Source organism: Tachyglossus aculeatus, chromosome X1 (genome assembly GCF_015852505.1).
Source record: "Tachyglossus aculeatus isolate mTacAcu1 chromosome X1, mTacAcu1.pri, whole genome shotgun sequence".
Taxonomy (NCBI): Eukaryota; Metazoa; Chordata; class Mammalia; order Monotremata; family Tachyglossidae; genus Tachyglossus; species Tachyglossus aculeatus.
In genome coordinates this window covers 76,472,799-76,494,629 of record NC_052101.1, presented here as the reverse complement: position 1 = coordinate 76,494,629, position 21,831 = coordinate 76,472,799, and the positions used below count along the sequence as shown (strand labels likewise).

Here is a 21,831-nt window from a genome sequence, read left to right as displayed (position 1 = left end):
AACTTCTTAAAATAACTCAATGTATACAAAGACTTGTAATAGTAGCTCAAGAAGTTGTCTCAAAACTGACAATTGATTATATCCAGTAAATTAAGATGTATCTCCTAATGTCAACCACAGGGTTTATAAACTCAAAATGTGTTTGCAAGTTTTTCCTAACATAAGCACTGGAAATCATCTTGAAATCTCTTAAATACACAGTTCAAAGTTATTTGACTATAAATCCGCACACTCAAATAGTATTCACTCAGAATTAAACAATTTAAAGGCAAATATCAGTTATGCGTCCTACCAAATTACTTTAAAATTCCAGAGCAAAAGAAACAGATAATTCTTGAATTATCAAATTTACCTTTCATAAGTAACTAGGATCTGGTTCCCAGAATGCAGCATTAGCATTGCTAAAATGCTGAATCAAAATTGAACATAGAATGAAGTTTTTAGTAAATGAGTCTTTAAATAGGAATACGTATAATAAAAAAGTTGAATGATCAAAATCTTTTGGCAAAAAGGTCTAGATACTTGAAAATGAAATGAATGCTCTTGTGCATCAAAGTCAGGGTATACAATTTCTCAATTGTATACTTGTTTAAGAAATGCTTTTTCATCCAATACAGTAATGCTGACTGGCAATTTGAATACCACAGTAAAGATCAGATGAGAATAGAAAATGAATCCCTGTAGTAATATGATCAGAGACACTATTTTCTTGCCAAAGAATCCCAAGAGGTATTGAGGATTACTACTCCATTAAGAGAGACTCCAGTACCTTGCTACTTTCCTACTACAACCCAGCTCACACAATTTGCTCCTCTAATGCCAACCTACTCACTGTCCATCTTTTCTATCTTGCTGCAGAACCCTCGCCTACATCCTGCTTCTGACCTTGAACTTCCTCCCCATTCATATCTGACAGACCACCACTCTCATCACCTTCAAAGCTTTATTAAAATCACATCTCCTCCAATAATTCTTTTTTTCTGGTATTTGTTAAGGGCTTACTATGTGCCAGGCATTGCTCTAAGATCTGTGGTAGATACAAGGTAATCAGGTTGGATACAGTCCATGTTCCACTCACAGTCTTAATCCCCATTTTACAGATGAGGTAACTGAGGCAGAGAAGTGAAGTAACTTACCCAAGGTTACACAGCAGACAAGTGACAGAGCTGGATTAGAATCCAGGTCCTTCTTAATCCTAGGCCCATACCCTATCCACTAGGTCATGCTGCTTCCCTGCCAAAGTCCTAATTTCTTTTTCTCACACTACCTTCTGTGTCACGTATGTACTTGAATTTGCATCCTTTATCCACCCCACCAGTCCCACAGCACTTATGTACATATACACAATTTATTTATATTAATGTCTGTCTCCCTTGTTGACAAGGAATGTGTCTATAAACTGTGTTGGCCTGTACTCTCCCAAGCACTTAGGACAGCAGTTCTCTGCACATAGTAACTGCTCAATAAATACCACTGATTTGTCGATAATGGAGTCTTGTGAATTCACATGGCTTGGGGTGGAAGGAGTGGTGGGAAGCACCAATAGCTTTTTCTGCTCATTCCTCATTTTCCACCCTTTTCCTCATTTATTAAATGCTACTTACAGTGTTCAAATGAGCTTTCCACTGGTTTCATTTACTGATCCTTTAGTACTAAGAAACATTTTCATGGGATTCTTTTAAAATAAAAGAATTTCACAAGAGCCACTTGTCCCTACCCATAGGTAGCGGCTTGAAGACTGAACGTTTTTACAAAGCATAAGGAATGAGATATGTGATTTGGAGAATTCATCTTCAGTGTATATACTTCAGAAGAAACCAGATGATTCTAATTGCAGAAAAGTAAAGGAAGAATAATCATGCTTGACACAGACCCTCCCAGTCTACAGATGTAAGTTTTCCCACTGGTTGGGGTTTCTGAATCTGCTTCCAGAAAAATACTGACATGTATTATACATGGTCCCTAATGAAGTAGGGTCTTGAGACCTTTTATGTAAGAACATTCTGGTAATTTTTCATTTATTTTGCAGTATAACCACAGAAACCCCATGGGGGTATGGAGGATGGTAGCTCTTACAGCTTTTTCAACTGGATTTCTACACTTTCTCATGCCGAGTCTCAAAAATAGCCGAGAGTTTCCAAGTCTGGTTGAAAAGGCCCCAAGTGGTTTCTTCCTGGCCTGTAAGCTCCCTGAAGCCTGGCTCCTCTCAGCCCTACCCTTTGAGAATCCTTGCTCCCTCTCTGCCCTTGTATTCAAAATAAAAATATTGGCAATGATGATGGTAGCAGATTAAACACTCACTGTGGTAATATACTATGAGAGGACTTAGCTACCTGAATTTACTGAGGAATGCATACAAAAGAAAAGTTCTTGCAAGTTTCAGAAAATATTTGTATAAAAACAGTACTCTTCCCCAAATGTCACATCACATCATATTAGATACCCAAACTGCATTTTTAAAAGATTTTTTAAAAATATGCTGTATAATCATTGATACTTAGAACAATTTTGTTTTAATTATGCCATTAAGGCAATTTGAAGTTAATTTTCCTTTAGAAAAGAGAGAACGTGTGAAATTCTATTGAACAAGTCAAAAAAGACTAAAGGGTCAGGACACCAGGAATTGAAAACAAATACGATTTGTGTATTCTGCACTGCTAATAATTTGGCTTAAGTTTTAATTTTCCCCTTTTTTGTATAAAATTTAGTACCTATTCAATATTAATATCATTTTATTCAAATATTCCTTTGATTTTCAATGACAAAATTGTTCATTAGGTAATATACACCTGGTCTGTAGGTGAGGGAGTTGATGAAAACAGTAAGTTTTCTGTCTTACCTATTCATTTAAAACTATTTTCATTCTAAATTCTATATTCCTTAAATTTTCTTATTTAATATTCCCACATACTGCACTTACCACAATAGCTAGTTCATAGGGCATTTATGTGTATCTAGCCACCAATTTTGAAGTCTCCATTACAGTCTTAATAAACTATAATTATAATCATTTCCCTTTATTGTAGGAAATTATATTTAAATCATGTGTCAGGACCCTTTTAGATTTTAAACATATATATAGAGATAGTGTCTCTTGTATAAGGCTTGAAAAATGTTTTCAACATATAAGCAATGTCTGTTGAAAATAGGAGAGCCCTTTTTTCCTGTTCTGATTTGGTTACTAATGAATGTGCAGCTTTGTGCCCCTCGCAGAATTTAACTCTTGAGTAGGAACCTTTGGATATATACCCATCACTTTTATATGTGATTAGAAAAAGAAACTTCTGGGTAGAAGATGGACCATTTTCACCTTGTGAAATATAAAAACAACTCTTTATTGGCCTTAAAAGAAAAAAGTTGCAGGTTCTATCCCATTCCCACACCCATTTTTTTCCAAAAGTATTTCCAGTTTTTCTCCACTCCCAATCAAGGGAGGTTTTGCATGTTAAAAAAACCAAAAACACTAAACCTGAGCCCTGAAAAATCCATGTAATTAAGGCTATTAAAATAAAAAGGTAATGAACCAAGGTTAGTTACATTAAAAATGCTTCTACATGGAAGCTTCCACTGAAACCTGAGCTTTGTCTCTAATGTCATTTGACTGAGGAATTTCACTTGGGAAAACCTAAGATCATCCCTAACGAGTCTATCTACATGCTGTGTAAGATCCTGTGAATGACTGATATGGCAACTGATATACTAAATGACCACACAAGATCTTCAGCACTTGTGAAAAGAAATATCAATTTAAATACATTTAAGTGTATTTGGATATTTGGATTTAAAAGTAGAAAAGCAATAACTGTCTTGACCCAAACAATGGCAACTTGACCCATCATTTTAGTACAATTGTCCATCCTTCTCTTTTCTAAACCTGATTCAATCTGTCACTGGATGTCTTGCTAAAAGACCCAAGTGGCGGCCTGATGACAAACTCCACTGGAGTTCCATTGACAATTCTCACCCAAGCAACAGGGAGGAAAGGATTTGACATTCAGAGGTGGGCAAAAAGGGTAATCTGTGTACTTACTTCATCTCCAGGATCTCCTCCAGCTGTTTTCGCCTTTCAATTCTCAGGTTTGCCAGGTGTGCTTCTTTTTCAGCCAGTGACTGCTGTGTTGAGGCAAGGCGAGCTTTGGTTGAATCCAGTTCTTGTCTAGTTTTTTCCAGCACATTCATCAATTCTTCTAGCTGAAAAGAAAACCCTTCCTTAGTACTTTGTGGCTATTTTTTTTGGTCCATTGAGGTTTATATTTGATCAAATGACATACCCTGATAATTAAAATGTTTGCTTTGAATCCACACCCAGAAATCATGATTATAAGTTGCACCTTACTTCAAGCTTACCTTTTTTGTTTTACAAATGAAAAATTTTAAACATTGGAAACTACCAAGCTTTCTAATGACTCTGATAACTTTCTAGAAAAAATACACTTTTAATTAATAAGTAGGGGTGACTGGGAAAAACCAGTTTCCATCTGGGTTTGGTAAAATGTCTCAAATAAGCTCTAACCATTGGGGTCAGGCTACAGGCAAAACACATTTTGCCAAGTACAGTTTCTTTTCATTTTAGGCCCTGAGTACTTCAGAAGGAAGTTAGCCTATGTGTTTCAGACTCATTCACTTGTAACCCATCAAATTGTTATTTTGTAAAAGCTATTTAATGTCCAAGGAGCCCCAAGAGTTTTTTTCCTTTGAACCAGGAAGCAGTGTTTTGCCAAGAGTAAACAGCATTCAAACCACAAAAGGTTCAGGTTTGGTCTGTCCACGAAGCTTGAGAGGTTCTAAACGTGAAATAAATGAAATGTAACTTTTATAGGGTGCTAATACACTATAGGGATAAGCCAGGCTATCAAATATCCAGGGTTTTTTAGCTAGGTCCCAGAAATTGGAAGAGGAGGCCTTGAAGCCAACCTTTACTCTTCTACAAATCGTCACGGGATTTTTAAAACCATTGCAGAACAAAGAGGGCCTGGTTTTTATGGTTTCATTCCAAAGAGTTCCATGAAATAAATTGGTGATATGTAATCCTTTGCCCAGATGAAGGGCTGAATTGACCTTGCTGGGTTTGAACCTGTGGTTCAGGAAGTCTCTATATTCCAAAGCTGATGTTTAGATGTCTAAGCCATTCCTTCCAGCTGAACTTGGCCAAACATGTTCCTCCATCACTAAAATCAACAAACCTCTCTTCAAAATGTGTCAATGACATGCTAAGTTGCAATTCATAAATACTTTCTGCACCATTTATATCGTTTTACATGGAATTTATTCAGAATAAGTGTAGAACACACATCCAAGGTAAATTACATGCTTTTAAGGTTCAGAAACCCCTCTATTTTACTATAATAGAAAGGAAATTTCTTGCTAAGGAGTATGCGTGGCTAACACAGGTTTTTTCAAGAAAGGAAAAAAGTATGTCATGCTTCAAGATCTAAAACATAGGAGATGTAAAAGGAAATCTGTATAAAGGCAACAGTCAATTGTTCAGCACTATTTATTAGTCTTTCAAATATTTTAAGTCTTCTCAACAAGTACATAATATGAATATCACAAAATTTTTCTCAGGTACTATTTCTAAAAATAATAATTTGGGTATTTGTTAAGTGCTATGTGCCAAGCACTGTACTAAATCCTAGGGTAGATATAAGATAATTAGATAATAATAATGGTATTTGTTAAGTGCTTACTATGTGCCAAGCACTGTTCTAAGCACTGGGGTAGATACAAGGTAATCAGTTCGTCCCACATGGGGTTCACAGTCTTAATCCCCATTTTGCAGAAGAGCTGAGGCACAGAGAAGTGAAGTGACTTGCCCATGGTCACACAGCAGACAAGTGGCGGAGCTGGGTTTAGAACCCACTACCTCTGATGCCCAAGCCTGTGCTCTTGTCACTAAGCCATGGACACAGTCCCAGCCTTACATCGGGCTCACAGTCTAAGTAGGAGGAAATTTTATTCCCCTTTTACAGATGAGGAAACTGATGCACAAAGAAGTTAAAATGATTTGCCCAAGATCATACAGTAGGTAAGAAGTTGAGCTGGGACCAGAACCAGTACTATTCAAAGAAAAAAGGAACAGAGAAGTCATAACAAAAATGACTACTTATTAAGCACTTACTAAGTACTTAGTGCATACTGTGTGCTGAGCACTGTAAGAGAAGCAGCATGGTACAGTGGAAAGAGCACAGGCTTGGGAGTTAGAGGTTGTGGGTTCTAATCCCGGCTTTGCCATTGATCAGCTATGTGACTTTGGGCAAGGCAAGACTTCTCTGTGCCTCAGTTACCTCATCTGTAAAATGGGGATTAAGACTGTGAGCCCCACGTGGTACAACCTGATTACCTTGTATCATCCCCAGTGCTCGGCACATATACGCACTTAACAAATGCCATCATCGTTATTCTTATTATTACTTCACACTTGAGACAGTACAGTACAACAGAGCAGGTAAACATAGTCCCTGCCCACCAAGAGCTTGCAATCTAGAAGAGGAGGTTTCATTGTCTTGAAGGGGTCCCTATCAATCATTCACATTTACTGAGCACTTACTGTGTACAAAACACTGTACAGAACACTTTTGCGAAAGTACAACAGAGTTAGAGATGTAATCCCTTGCCGTAAAAAGCATAAAGTCTACATAGAGAGACAGACATAAAAATAGATTAAGGATTGGGGAAATGATAGAGTAGACTATTTCCATAAATACTGTGGGGCTGGGGTGAGTATCAAAGTGCTTAAGAGGCAAACAGGATCCAGTGATCATAGCAGAACAGGTAGGATTTGTCTGACAAAATGGTTTGATTCTTTGACTATACTGTGCTCCTGACTTCATGGGAAGAATTGCTTCAGTCACAATCCCCCAAGTGGTGGTCTGAAGAAACTTAACCTTGGCACCAAAACACCTCTTTTGGTCACTCCTTGTTTCAATCTCCCTCCCGTGAAAGTCTCTGTCCTTGTCCATACAGGAAATGGAGTTTTGAGCACATGGAAGAGCCCTATTGAAAAGTTCTTTGAAAGCTCAGGCATAGATGGAGAGACAGGAAAGTCGTTGCAGAATCCAGAAGGAAAGGAAAGGAGGAAAAGAGTGTTGCAGGAAGCAGGAGAGAGAAAGAAAGAGCCCCAAGGCAAAAGAAAGTAGATGGTGAGGAAAGCAATATGTGCAAATAATGCAATCTGGCTTAGCGCTGTTCAAGTGAACAGTTTAAAATCTAAGCATAAAAGATGTGGCTTTTAGGACAATAAGAAAAAAGAAATAGGATATCTTAGAATACAAGAAATCAGATTACAGGGCCAATAAATGAAAAGACACACAAAAATGTAAGAGGGTCCTCTAGGGGTGGAGAGAGAAGGGCTTGAATGGGGTGATAAATTTTTTTTTAAACGTGTTTTAGGTTTTAACAGAAGAATTGGGTGGAAAATGAGAGAGTTATAGGCCCTTCCTAAAAACCTGAGATGAAGGAAATTTTTAAACACACTGTTGAGCAAAGTAATACTTAAAAGAATAATAATAATCATAATGATAATGGTACTATTTGTTAAGCGCTTACTATGTGCCAAGCACTGTTCTAAGTGCTGGGGTACATACAAGGTTATCAGGTTGTCCTACGTGGGGCTCACAGTCTTAATACCCATTTTACAGATGAGGTAACTGAGACACAGAGAAGTTAAGTGACTTGCCCAAAGTCACACAGCTGACAAGTGGCATAGCCGGGATTAGCTCCTAAACCGCAAGTTGGCCAGTATAATTTATTAAATCTATGTACAGGAGAGGGAGGAGATGACAAATATGAGGTTAGAGATTCTGTTCTTTGACCATTCTATGCTTAAGGTACTATGAGCTTTAGGAATGGGATCCATTTTAGCAAAATAACTTGAAGAACGAGCACAGACTCTTTAAAGGGAAAAAAGAAACAAAGAAGTCATAATAAGAATGACTATTTATTAAGCACTTACTATGTGCCAAACTCTGTACTAATCACTAGGACAGATATCAGTCCATCGGATCAGAGAGGTTAAGTGACTTGTTCAAGGTCATACAATAGGATGGGGCAGAGCTGAGACTAGAACCTGGGTCCCCTGACTTCCAGTTTCAGGCTTTACAGTACAAGGTAAACCTGCAGGGCAATATAACAGGATAACTCATACGGGTGAGAAATTCAATGGAAAATGTTTCAGTGGAAGAAGAAATGAAGCAAGGAAATTCAAAGGAAAACAAACATGCTCTGTCAAGAAAGATGGTGTTAAATACAATAGACTGTAGCATTATGGAAACAAGAGTAACCAAAACACTTCAAAACACAACTGAAAGAGGTCAGAGGAAAAGTCAGAAAGCTAAGAGCAGAAAGAAAAAGGCAGGTGAAGCTGAAGGTGTAGCAAGGAAAAAAAAGTGGGTGATTGTGGCTTTTAAAGACAAGAACATTCAGGTGAAGAAGTGACAGAAAGTCGATCCTAGGTGTGATTGCTGACTTTTATATATAAAGTATTATTTCAGAAGAACGGAGAAGCCTGAGGTGAGAAAATCCTCATCACAGACAGATTTGATAGAAAAGGTGAAGGAGTTGGAAGGAGAAATTACAGAGAGTGGGTGATAGACATGGAAAGATGACTCTGGGAAGAGATAGACCAACTGCTGAATTTGATAAAGATGGCGGAGATGTGCTTCGCAAACCACCAGCCAAAGCAACGAGGCAAGGTAACACCGCCCTGTTGTTTGACAAAGGTGAAAGGGGGAACATTGGAGGCCAGTCACTCTTCCAAATACTCGTACTAGATCTATGCAACTAAACTGTTCAGAGGGTTCAAGGGTATGGCGAATGCTCCAAGGAAGAGAAAAATATGAAGGACAAAAAGGAAAGTAAAGGGGGAAAAAGATCATGGACTGACTTAGATGAGGAAAATCTTTGCCCATGTAACTGACAATATTTATTCAGGACTTAATCAGTGCAGATCCCTGTATGAAGTGCTTGGGAGAGTACAGTTAGTAATACCAAGAAAACTAGGATGTGAGTGAGTGAGTTTGACTTATTAACGTTCTGATGGCATATGAGTGCCTAGGGCAATCAGGACATGTGTAAATTCCATGTTCAAAAAGCAAAAAGTGCCAAGCACTGTTATAATATCCTATGCAGATGAGAACATGATAGTAACCAGATAATCTAAAGCTTATTGGGATCAAAGATGATCAACATTTAAGGAAGCAGCAAGGCTTAGTGGGTAGAGCACAGTCTTGGGAGACAGAAGGACCTGGGTTCTAATCCTGGCTCCGCCACATGTCTGCTGTGTGACCATTGGCAAGTCACTTAACTTATCTGGGCCTCAGTTACCTCAACTATAAAATGGGGATGAATATGAGCCCCATGTGGGTCAGGGTCTGTGTCTAACCTGATTACCTTTTATCTATCCCAGCACTTAGAATAGTGCTTGGCACATAGTAAGATCTTAATAAGTACTATGAAAAAATAGAAAGATGGGAGAGTTAAGGTTAGTTGACATGCTGCAATGGCTGCTTGCCATAACATCTGCTCCTTGGACTATCCTGTTTCTCTTTCTATGTGCCTTCACTTCGGCTCACTGGACCAACTCTCCAGCCTACCTGGATCTCCACTGACCTGACCGTGTCAGACTGTTCTTTTGATTCTTCTGCATGGGTTGGCTCAATCCAATTCTCATGCAATAAGGCTCCACCTATGTCCTGGTATCCTGGTCCACAGGTGTTAACCCCACCAGGATGGTCCTTAGCTCATGGAATCCTGTAGGGCAATGACAGTTCACCTTCGGCTTCAAGGCTCTCCATCACCTCGCCCCCTCCTACCTCACCTCCCTTCTCTCCTTCTACAGCCCACGCCGCACCCTCCGCTCCTCTGCCACTAATCTCCTCACCGTGCCTCGTTCTTGCCTGTCCCGCCATCGACCCCCGGCCCACGTCATCCCCCAGGCCTAGAATGCCTTCCCTCTGCCCATCCACCAAGCTAGCTCTCTTCCTCCCTTCAAGGCCCTACTGAGAGCTCACCTCCTCCAGGAGGCCTTCCCAGACTGAGCCCCTTCCTTCCTCTCCCCCTCGTCCACCTCTCCATCCCCCCATCTTACCTCCTTCCCTTCCCCACAGCACCTGTATATATGTATATATGTTTATATATATTTATTACTCTATTTATTTATTTATTTTACTTGTATATGTCTGTTCTATTTTATTTTGTTAGTATGTTTGGTTTTGTTCTCTGTCTCCCCCTTTCAGACTGTGAGCCCAAGTGCTTAGTACAGTGCTCTGCACATAGTAAGCGCTCAATAAATGCAATTGATTGATTGATTGATCTCTAGGCATTCCAGGTAGCTCCAGGAAAAGCAAATAGAGATCTTGTTTGGTCCAGACTCCTTTATAACTTCTCTCTTGGATCACTGAAGACCTATAACCACCACAGCCCCCCCAGGGTGGTCTTCACACTGGGAGTTGTGTTTAGTGTGGCTGCCCCTTGGGACTCCTGGGCCCATAGTGAGCTCCCAAGCCTGCCCCAAACTCCTGTGGTGTCCCTGAGTATCCCAGGCTATCACGGTGTTCCGGAGGGCCAGTCATGACAAACGGCTGACTCCTGGTCCACTGGGAACTCACACCATCAGCAGACAGTGATGAAATGCCAATTGGGAACTGTCATCCTGCTATATCAATTTCTCCTAAGGTAGTAATAATAATAATAATATTGCTGTTTGTTAAGTACTATGTATCAAGCACTGGTCTGAGCGCTGAAGTAGATAGAAGTTGATCAGGTCAGACAGTCCCTGTCCCACATGGGGCTCACAGTTTAAGTAGGAGGGAGAACAGGCATTGAATTCCCATTTGAAAGATAAGGAAACTGAGGCATTGAAAAGTTAAGTGACTTGCCCAAGGTCACACAGCAGGCAAGGGGCAGTACTAGACTGTAAGCTCCCACTAAACTGTAAGCTCATTGTGGGCAGAGACCATGTCTACCAACTCTGTTATATTGTATCATCTCAAGCGCTTAGTACAGTATTCTGAACACAATAAGCACTCGATAAATAGGCTTGATTGATTAGAACCCAGGTCCTTTGACTACCAGTCCTGCGCTTTTTCCACTAGGCCAGGGTGCTTCTTCAGGCCACGTGGTAACTATCAATAAGACCATTAACACACGTGGAAACTCTGAAATTTTGGTAGATTGACAGTAGGTTTGCACCATGAAGATGATGACATATTATATTTCAATTATATTCCCTTTCCCCATGGTCCAGAGTCGTCATCATCATCATCAATCGTATTTATTGACCGCTTACTGTGTGCAGAGCACTGTACTAAGCGCTTGGGAAGTACAAGTTGGCAGCATATAGAGACAGTCCCTACCGAACAGTGGGCTCACAATCTAAAAGAGTCATGCAAGGGCCAATGAAAACTGCAATCTTGGAATCCTAATCACATTATGATCCCTGAACTTAAATTATAAATTTTGTGTGCAGTGTTAAACATGACTTCTTCAAACTAGATATAGCATCATCTTTTTCAAAATAGCATCAAATTCATTAAATTCATTACTTTTATAGTAGCTCTAGTAATTTCTAATAAAATAAGCAACTCTTCAGTATTCAGTACAAAAATTTGATCGGCACCACATAAAGGCCACCATGAGCCACAGAATCTTCAAGTCTATCTTCCCCCACTATGATGTAAGCATTCAGATGCTGCGGTTTAAGATTAGGAATGTATCCAGAATGTTGTTTACTTGGTAGGGGGAAGATAGTGATGGCATTTGCATATGGTGTTCGCCCATCTGCCCTCATCAACTACTCTAAACCTTTAACTTCCTCCTGAATCTATTGTCCTATTTCCCCCCAACTTCAAAATTGAAAATATCAAGTGTGAACACCCTAAAATCTCCCCCTCACTTCCCCAGCCTCATCCCAGTCCCACACCTATTCTCAGAAATTTCAGCTGTCTTCAAAGAAGCTGTCTTCATTACTCTTCAAAAAAAGGCAGATACTCCTGACCACTAGCTTTAAGGCAGTCAGCTAACCTGTCCATACCTGTCCTCTTCTTCCCATGACACCTCAGTTTGCATGCCCTTCCTTCCTCTCCCCCTCGTCCCCCTCTCCATCCCCCCATCTTACCTCCTTCCCTTCCCCACAGCACCTGTATATATGTATATATGTTTGTACATATTTATTACTCTATTTATTTATTTATTTTACTTGTACATATCTATTCTATTTATTTTATTTTGTTAGTATGTTTGGTTTTGTTCTCTGTCTCCCCCTTTTAGACTGTGAGCCCACTGTTGGGTAGGGACTGTCTCTATATGTTGCCAACTTGTACTTCCCAAGCGCTTAGTACAGTGCTCTGCACACAGTAAGCACACAATAAATACGATTGATTGATTGATTTAAAGTCAATCTACTCACTGTGCCTCATTATCATTTTTCCTGCTGCTGAGCTCATTCTCACAGTCTCCCGCTCCCTCCTTTTGAACTCCCTTCCCCTTCATATCCACCAGACAACTGCATTCTCCACCTTCAAATCCCTTCTGAAATCACATCTCCTTCAGCTGACCTTTCCTGATTAATTGCCTACTCAACTTATAGCCTTACTATTGCCACTTCAGCTCTTTCATACCTCCTAAGCACTACATTAAGAGCTCAGTAAAAACAACTGATTGATTACTCAAACACCCCCATAGCACTTATCTGCATAGCTTTGTATTCTACCCTTCCTTCTACCTGTAATGTATTTTAGTGTCTATCTTCCAGACAAGATTGTAAGCTCCTGGAGGGCAAGGATCACATTTATTAATTCTATTGTACTCTCTCAAGTACCTCACACAGTGCTCTGCAGAGAGTAATAATAATAATAATAATAATAATAGCATTTGTTAAGCACTTACTATGTGCAAAGCACTGTTCTAAGCACTGGGGAGGATACAAGGTGATCAGGTTGTCCCACGTGGGGCTCACGGTCTAAATCCCCATTTTACAGATGAGGTAACTGAGGCACAGATAAGATAAGTGACTTGTCCAAAGTCACACAGCTGACAAGTGGCGGAGTCAGGATTAGAACCCATGACCTCTGACTCCCAAGCCCGGGCTCTTTCCACTGAGCCACGCTTAGGTGTCTAATATATTCTATTGATTGACTGGTTATATGACATTGACTGAAACAAGTGCTGTTTATTTGTTACACACACATGGTCTGATTACTTTTTTCCACATTTGGACATTATGAACTGGAGGGTTAAAATTCCATGGTTATCTGTTGTCCATCTAAATATTTATGGAATCATCATTTATCTTCATCATATTTCATTACTCCAGGGGTATATGCTCTGATGATGGTGGCAAAACAATTTTGCTTTGAGGAAGATGTTAAGCCATCAAATAATAATAATAATTGTGGCATTTGTTAAGCACTTACTATGTGCCAAGCACTGTACTAAGCACTGGGGTAGATATAGCATATTAGGTTGGACACAGTCCCTGTCCCACGTGGGGCTTACAGTCTCATTCCCCATTTTACAGATGAGGTAAGTGAGGTGCAGAGAAGTGAAGTGACTTGCCCAAGGTCACACAGCAGACAAGTGGCAGAGGTGGGATTAAAACCCATGACCTCTGACTCCCAAACCCGGACTCTTAACACTAAGCTATGTTGCTTCCCATGAGCCATGCTGCTTCCCGTGCTTCCCGTACTAATAACATAGTACTAGGCAGATCAGGGAAACCCAAAATAATAATAATAATAATGATGGTATTTGTTAAGTGCTCACTATGTGCAAAGCACTGTCCTAAGAGCTGGGGAGGATACAAGGTGATCAGCTTGTGCCATGTGGAGCTCACAGTCTTAATCCCCATTTTACAGATGAGGTAACTGAGGCACAGAGAAGCTAAGTGAGTTACCCAAGGTCACACAACTGACAGTTGGTGGAGCTGGGATTTGAACCCATGACCTCTGACTCCCAAGCCTGAGTTCTTTCCATTGAGCCATTCTGCTTTTCAACCCCAAACTACTGAGTGTCTGAGTTTGAGCCCAACGTTAGTTAGCTGCCTTTTCAAAATGGTAAATCCATCACCATAAATTGCATTTATTGAGTGCATACCATGTGTGGAGCACTGTGCTAAGCACTTGAGAGTGTACAACAGAGTTGGTAGACACTTTCCCTGTCCACAGAAAGTTTACAGTCTGGCAGGGATGGGGTGGGGGTGGGGGGACAGATATTAATATAAATAATTTATAGTATATAATTGACAAATATGTACATAAGTACTGTATACCCAGCACCTATCTTTGTAAGGGACTCATGTCTTCAGTAGCAAAGGGTACCAGGATACAGGATCATGGTAGTCATAATAATAATAATAATAAATGTGATTTATTAGTACTTACTATATGCTAAGCAATAAGGTATAAGATAAGCAGAACATATACAGTCCCTGCCCCAGGTGGGGTGATGGAACTGAGTTGCAGAAAGCAGAAGTGGTTTGCCCAAGGGCATACAGCAGGCCAGTGGCAAGAGAAGCAGCGTGGCTCAGTGGAAAGAGCCCAGGCTTGGGAGTCAGAGGTCATGGGTTCTAATTCTGGCTCCATCACTTATCAGCTGTGTGACTTCGGGCAAGTCACTTAACTTCTCTGGGCCTCAGTTACCTCATCTGTAAAATGGGGATTAAAACCATGAGCCCCACGTGGGACAACCTTGATTACCTTGTATCCCCCCCAATGCTTAGAACAGTGCTTTGCACATAGGCAGTGCTTAATAAATACCAACATTATAATGGCAGAGCTGGGATTGAAACCCAGGCCTCCCAAGTCTCAGATTCATGTTCCTTCCAGTAGGTCACACATTTCCAAACAGGTAATAGCATCTATTTTGAAGCAAATGGACCATTGCTTCAGTGAACCTATTCAGTGTGATAATCATCATCAAGAGCATTTACTGAGCTCCTACTGTGTATCCTGCTGTTAGTCCAGCTGAAAAACTATGGCTTTGAGTTCAGGAGACATGAGCTCTAGCCCCAGATCTTCAAGCAGGGATCTTCAAGCCTGCTGGAACTATGCCATCAGTAGCAATAAAGTTTCTGACATAAGAAACCACCCAAGGTATCCTGTGAGGTCAATCAATCAGTATATTTTTGCAGTGCTAACTCTGTGCATAGCACTGTCTTAAGTCTTTGGTAAAGTACAATGGAGCTAGTATTCTCCATTCCTGCCCTTTACGGAGCTCGAAGTGGACAGGTCTATAAAGAATCCTAAAAAGTAAATATAGTTGGGAAAGACTGCAGTGGCTACAAAGGTAACCACATACAATGTTATGGTACAGAGTCAGCTATAAATGGGTCATGTAAGATGGGTCATGTAAGTGTGAAAAGCTAAACAAAAATAACTGTTCATGTACATTTCACATTGCTCTGAGTCTCTGCCCACCTACTGACCCTTTGGGCTCCATCAATTGACTGATTGTGGAAGCCACTGTAGTCAATTCCTTTGTACAGTTTCTTGGACTTACAACTTCACAGGCAAGCCTTGTCCATTGTTTGCAACAAGAAACTGAATCATCACTATCATAACTGTGTGCAGAGCACTGTACCAGTTGCTTAAGGACATACGAAAGAAATAAAAACACAGCCCTCGCCCTTGTACTGCTTACACTCTAATCAGAGAAGCCATTGAAATTGAATGGAGAATGACATGTCTGAACAGAAAGTTGGATGGCCTTAGCTTCTTTCAGAGTAGAAGCCTCGTCTGACTCAGAGCCTTAAAAAAGATGCCAATATCACATCTTTTGGTCCCATATCCTAAGACTGAATCATATGGCACACATCATGCCTCAGTTTATTTTTTCAATGGTATTTGTTAAGTGTTCACTAAATGCTAGGCACTGTTCAAAGCGCTGTGGTAAATATAAGCTCATCAATTTGGACACAGTCCATGTCCCACATGGGGCTCACAGCCTTAATCTCCATTTTACAGATGAGGTAACTGAGGCACAGAAAACCAAGTGACTTGCCCAAGGAAACACAGTGGGCAAGTGGCAGAGCTGGGATTAGAACCCAGGTCCTTCTGACTCCCAGGCCCGGGCTCTATTCACTAAAACAACAACAAAAACAGGCTTCACAAAACTTACTTTTAAAATTGCCAATTACTGGGCAAGATCCAGGATCCATCCAGTTCAGTGGTCGGTCACCAAGAGTGGTAACAGAATGCTCGGAGGAATAGTGTGATAGTTTTCCTTGACATCCATCCTAATGATTAGGGATGTTTCATATAACATCCCTGTCATTTCCCTAATAATAATAATAAGTGTGGTAATTGTTAAGCACTTACTATATACCAGCAACTGTACTAAGCGCAAGGGTGGATACAAGCAAATCTGGTTGGACACAGCCTCTGTCCCACATGAGGATTGCAGTCTCAATCCCCATTTTACAGATGAAGGAACTGAGGCAAATAGAAGTGAAGTGACTTTCCCAAGGTTACACAGCAGACAAGTGGCAGAGCTGGGATTAGAACCTATGACCTTCTGATTCCCAGGCTCCGTGCTCTATCCACTATGCCATGCTCTCCAATAACCACGCATTGTGGGCTTTCATACATTCATTTATACAAGAATAATAATAATAGTAATGATTATAACCATAATTAGTGATACACGTTAAGCTCTTACTATTTGTCAAGCACTGTACTTAGTGCTGGGGTAGATACAAGTTAATCAGGTCCCACATGGGGCTCTCAGTCTAAGTAGAAGGGAGAACAGAAATTACATCCCTGCTTTGCAGATGAGCAAACTAAAAGCACAGAGAACTGAAGTGACTGGAGCAAGCAGACAAGTAGCAGAGCTGGGATTAGAATCCAGATGCTCTGACTCCCAGGCTCTAGCTCTTTCCAGTAGGCCACCCTGCTCTTTTGAACCTGCTTGATAGTTTTGCCTGCACAATTTGTTGGGAAAATATATTCCATATGTTTATCCCTACTGTGTGAAGAAGTGATTTATTTTGTTTGTTTCAAATCTACCAACTTCAGCCTACAATGGCTAGCTCCATATCCTGTTGCTGTGGGATTTGGTTGACATTAATTCTGTGTTCACCCTGTCCACACCCTTCATGATTTTGTAAACTTCAATTATTCCCCCTTTCAGCATTCAGCTTTCCAAAGAGAATATTCCTAATTGTTTTAGTCTACCTCATAGAGAAGTTTCTTAATTTTCCCTAGTCATGTTGATTGCTCTCTTCTGATTCATCTCCATCTCCAAACCATTCTGAGATGAAGCAACTAAAACTCCAAAGCTTCATTTCAGAACTGGATGTGCCATTGATTTATTCAAAAGCGAAACTCTGCCTTTTCTTTCATTTTCTTTCCTCTGCCTAGTGATACATAGCATTCTGTTGGCCTTTTGTGCTGCTGCCGCACATAACTCCCAATACCACCAACAGAGCATTCACAAAAATGTGTGAACAGATCAAACACATAGTCTGTGAACCTCAGCTTCAAGATACTCCTACCAAACTATCCAGAAGCAGACAGATAACAGCAGAGAGCTTCCCTAAAAGATGTATGTTGAAATCTGAATGAAAAACAACTGAAGAAATGCCACATGGGGCAACTCCCAAGTGGCTCACACTGAAAATATGAACCTACTACATATTCAAAGATAACTCCACTGAGGATGAATCGCTGAGTGTGCAAGTGTGACTGAAAAGACTGATAGGTAATCAGCATTCCCTTTCACACTGTGCATCTGTATTGGTTGGTAGTTCAGCTCCCACTTGAATAAGTTGGGGCTGATTTTCAGTATGTCACCTTGACCCCAGTTCTGGTCAAATACTCTGCTCAGGAAAAGGCATCTCTTTCATTCATTCACTCATTCAATCGTATTTATTGAGCGCTTACTGTGTGCACAGCACTGTACTAAGCGCTTGGGAAGTACAACTCAGCAACATATAAAGATGGTCCCTACCCAACAACGGGCTCACAGTCCAGAAGGGGGAGACAGACAACAAAACAAAACATGTAGACAGGTGTCAAAATCGTCAGAACAAATAGAATTAAAGCTATATGCACATCACTAACAAAATAAATGGAATAGTAAATATGTACAAATAAAATAGAGTAATAAATCTGCACAAATATATATACAGGTGCTGTGGGGAGGGGATGGAGGTAGGGGATGGGGAGGAGGAGAGGGAAAGGGGGGCTCAGTCTGGGAAGGCCTCCTGGAGGAGGTGAGCTCTCAGTAGGGCTTTGAAAGGAGGAAGAGAGCTAGCTTGGCAGATGTGTGGAGGGAGGGCATTCCAGGCCAGGGGTAGGACGTGGGCGTCCACGTGAAGTTGAAGGCAGGACAGGCTCTTGTTTCAGGTATTTATTGACTACTGTGTGTTGAGTACTATGCTGATTTAATCTTTCTTAGGTAATTCCAACATTATGCTACAGAATGCTAGCTTGCATTAGGACCTAAGGCCTACAGAATTACCAGGTTCTTAAACCAGGAATAGTCTATACTATTGATTGGGACTATGAAAAGTGTTGGGGAGGTCGGGGGAGCGGAGAGGTATTCTTCATTTCCTGTATGCGTGACCTGTATGTGGAATCTGATTAATTTTAACTGGCAAGCAGAAAGGGAGGAAAAATCTCTTAAATTATTATCATTCTCCAGTTACCACATGCAAACCTCGCATAAGGTTTCATGAGATCTTTAATTATTTGTTAAAGACAAGTAGTACTAATCTAATTTTTTCCAATTATCCTTATCTGACTTTCCTATCTCCTTTATACCCCAACATTACTGCCTTACAGTGACACCTTTTGGAAAATCTTGAAATTGTAAGATCAGGGAATTTCCTCATGGCTGCAGGATGGATAATATTACTAACACAGCCATTTCTTCTTTACAAGTTTTAAGAATCAGGAAGATGTACATTATATGTTATTCATGAGGTTTCAACCCTAAGAAAACACTGATACCAGAACATGCTGGTTGTCCTTTCTGACTCTCGGTGTTTAATCATTTTTAAACTATTTCATTCTCCTCCTGGGCTTGTTAAAAAATGAAAACTTTACACCAATTTGGAAAAAAAAAGGAAAAAAAATTAGTGTCAAAGCATGCATCTAACCAGATTCTGTTCAATGAAACAGGGTTAGAGTGCAAATGAATGACAGTTTGTTAAATATGCCCCTGAGCATTCTTAATTCCAGATTGGATTCGGCTCAGCACAACTCATGCTAACATAATACAGTTCCACTTTGTGGGAAAAGACTGTTGTATGAGTCTGGGTCTATGTGCCTGTATCTGTGTGCATGGGGGAGGGGTGAATTTTTTTTTTCTCAGTTCAAATATAGATTCCTGAGGTCATAACAAACTGGCATCTGACCAAAAAGAAAGACAAAGATTATTAGTTAGGTTAGTTTTGAAAAACTGACCCCTTCAATGATTGTAATATTAGAGATGAAGTCAAGGGATTCGATTTCCATTATCTGATCTTTTCACCAGCAGCTATATTGTGAGCAGTACTGAACCATTTTCCCCCCCACTCTGAAAGCCATTTTTAACTAATTTAAGTAAAAAATATGGTATCATAATCTTTGATTTTCTAAAATGGTAATGCAAAGTTCAGTGGGAAGACCAAAGCATTTTCTTTCCTAAACTTCTTTATTCCTTTGTGTGCCTTTGGAAATATTCAAACAAACATAAGATTTTCCTTTTTATGGTAACAAGGGAAATATTTTCCATCAACATTTACATTCAAAATACGGTTGTGGAAATCCCCATAATTGGCACTCATCCTATTAAGAATTTCATGGAATAGAGTACATTTCTTCCATTCTCTGTTCCCTTAAAAAGAGCATTTCACTCCTAGCAATTTCTATGTACTCTTATAGACTTCCATTTAAATCTATATATATTTTTAATTTCTCCTCCACCTTCAAAATGGCATGTTGGCACCAAGGCCGCCAACTACCTTATTCCCTTTATAACTTCTTCTCAATCTTTGCAAAATTTAAATAGAAAGTCAGCCAGTTAAACAAGGATCTTTTTCTAGAAGGCAGGTGTAACAAGAAAGGTAATATCAACTATGGCATGGACTAAAGACTACATCTTTCTGCCATACCAAATGCACTTTGTCTTTTTCCATTATTGAAACTCCCATTGATTACTGTTTTCCTTCAATAATTGAAATCATTCGGAACAGTATGCAAGGAGGAGAAAAAGGAAACCAGACCTCAGATTTTTGTTTATTTTAAGGATGTTGTGATCCTAGTGATGTGGTTAAAATAACAGTGAGAGTTAAATGTGGGCTGCATTATTTAGATTCCCCCCCCCAACACACACACCCCAAATGGTACAATATACTTTAGTTACTTCATCAGAGCACAGAAACCAACTCTGGGGAGAGGAAGTGTGTGTGTATGTGTGGGGGGTGGGGGGTGGGGGTGGAGAATTGGGACTGTAGGGACAGTGCTCTGCACACAGTAAGCACTCCATAGATACGATTGAATGAATGAAAATCCATTAGTTTTGCCTCCACATTAAAAATGAAGGTAATAATAATAATAGTAATAATGATGGTATTTGTTAAGTGCTTACTATGTGCGAAGCACTGTTCTAAGTGCTGGGGAGGATACAAGGTGATCAGGTTGTCCCACGTGGGGCTCACACTCTTAATCCCCATTTTACAGATGAGGTAACTGAGGCACAGAGAAGTTAAGTGACTTGCCCAAAGTCACACAGCTGACAAGTGGCGGAGCCGGGATTTGAACCCATGACCTCTGACTCCAAAGCCCGTGCTCTTTCCACTGAGCCACGCTGCTTCTCTACTGAATCACTGACTGAATGGAATAATCTTCTCCCAGTTGTGCTCCTTGGGGATCTGTGCTGACCCACACATGATTCAAACTTATGAATCCAGAAAGCCTAAGCGTGTTGATATGAATACCACAAAACCAGCCTGTTGTGGTTTACTAAATCCAGGGCTTTGACTAACATCCTATCTGTGACACGTCTCACACTAATTCATGGAGGTCAACTGGAAGGAAACGTACTGTATAATGTAGATATGCATTCTGAATCTATATGCTGTAAAATACTACAGCAAGAAAATTCAGAGTGGCATTTCTTGGCACTAAATGCCAAATGCTGTGCTTCCATCAGAGTTCAACTGTGAATCTTTTAGAAAGTTGCTTGAGTGTAATTAAGGCACAAACTACACTAGTTAGCAGTATGTTTTCCCTACTTATAAGAGGAGATTACGAAGCAAGCAAGATAAATGCCACTGACGTACAACTGGTTGACAGACTGTACACTGATGATGTTGTTTGCAGAATGTGCATTTTAACTGTGTTTTGGATAGACTGTGAGGAAATTTGGGAATGGTTTTTTTTCTAAAAATGAGCGTCTATTCGGAGAGAAAGCACAGCAATATTGCAAGAAATGGTGAGCATGTACACAGAGTCACTCAAGATAACCAAGTTTTCCTTAACACAAAGTCAAGTAGATAACACTGGTGCTATAGAAGTGAATGTATCCACATTTTACTGAGTTACCAAGTAAGTTTAGCAGCTGTTCTATTCCTTGTGATCATCATCAGGGATCATGTCTACCAATTCTACTGTACTATATGCTTAGTACAGTGCTCTGCACACAGTAAATGCTCAATAAAAACCATTGATTTATCAGTAGCTCTCTTCAGTAAGCAGCTTTCATTACATCTGTCTCAAAATTAAATATCAAAGGAAAGTGTCTCAAATCCAGCTTTTAATCACTGCATGCATGTGAACATAAGGTGAGTTCTAGGGACTAGGACAGTAGAGCCAGAGCCAGTTAGGAACCAGAGATTAAACAGCTGAGGTAGAG

General features: G+C 40.1%; 1 protein-coding gene across 9 annotated transcripts in view; it reads right to left on the bottom strand.

Moving 5' to 3' along the window:
• ERC2 (ELKS/RAB6-interacting/CAST family member 2) overlaps window positions 1–21,831 on the bottom strand; it is a 1,114,913-nt gene that overhangs the window by 482,498 nt on the left and 610,584 nt on the right. For all 9 annotated transcript variants that reach the window (XM_038740432.1, XM_038740438.1, XM_038740433.1 and 6 more), the window contains one exon: window positions 4,031–4,191. In XM_038740432.1, coding sequence (XP_038596360.1) covers window positions 4,031–4,191 — 161 coding nt within the window. The remainder of the gene's footprint in view (window positions 1–4,030; window positions 4,192–21,831) is intronic.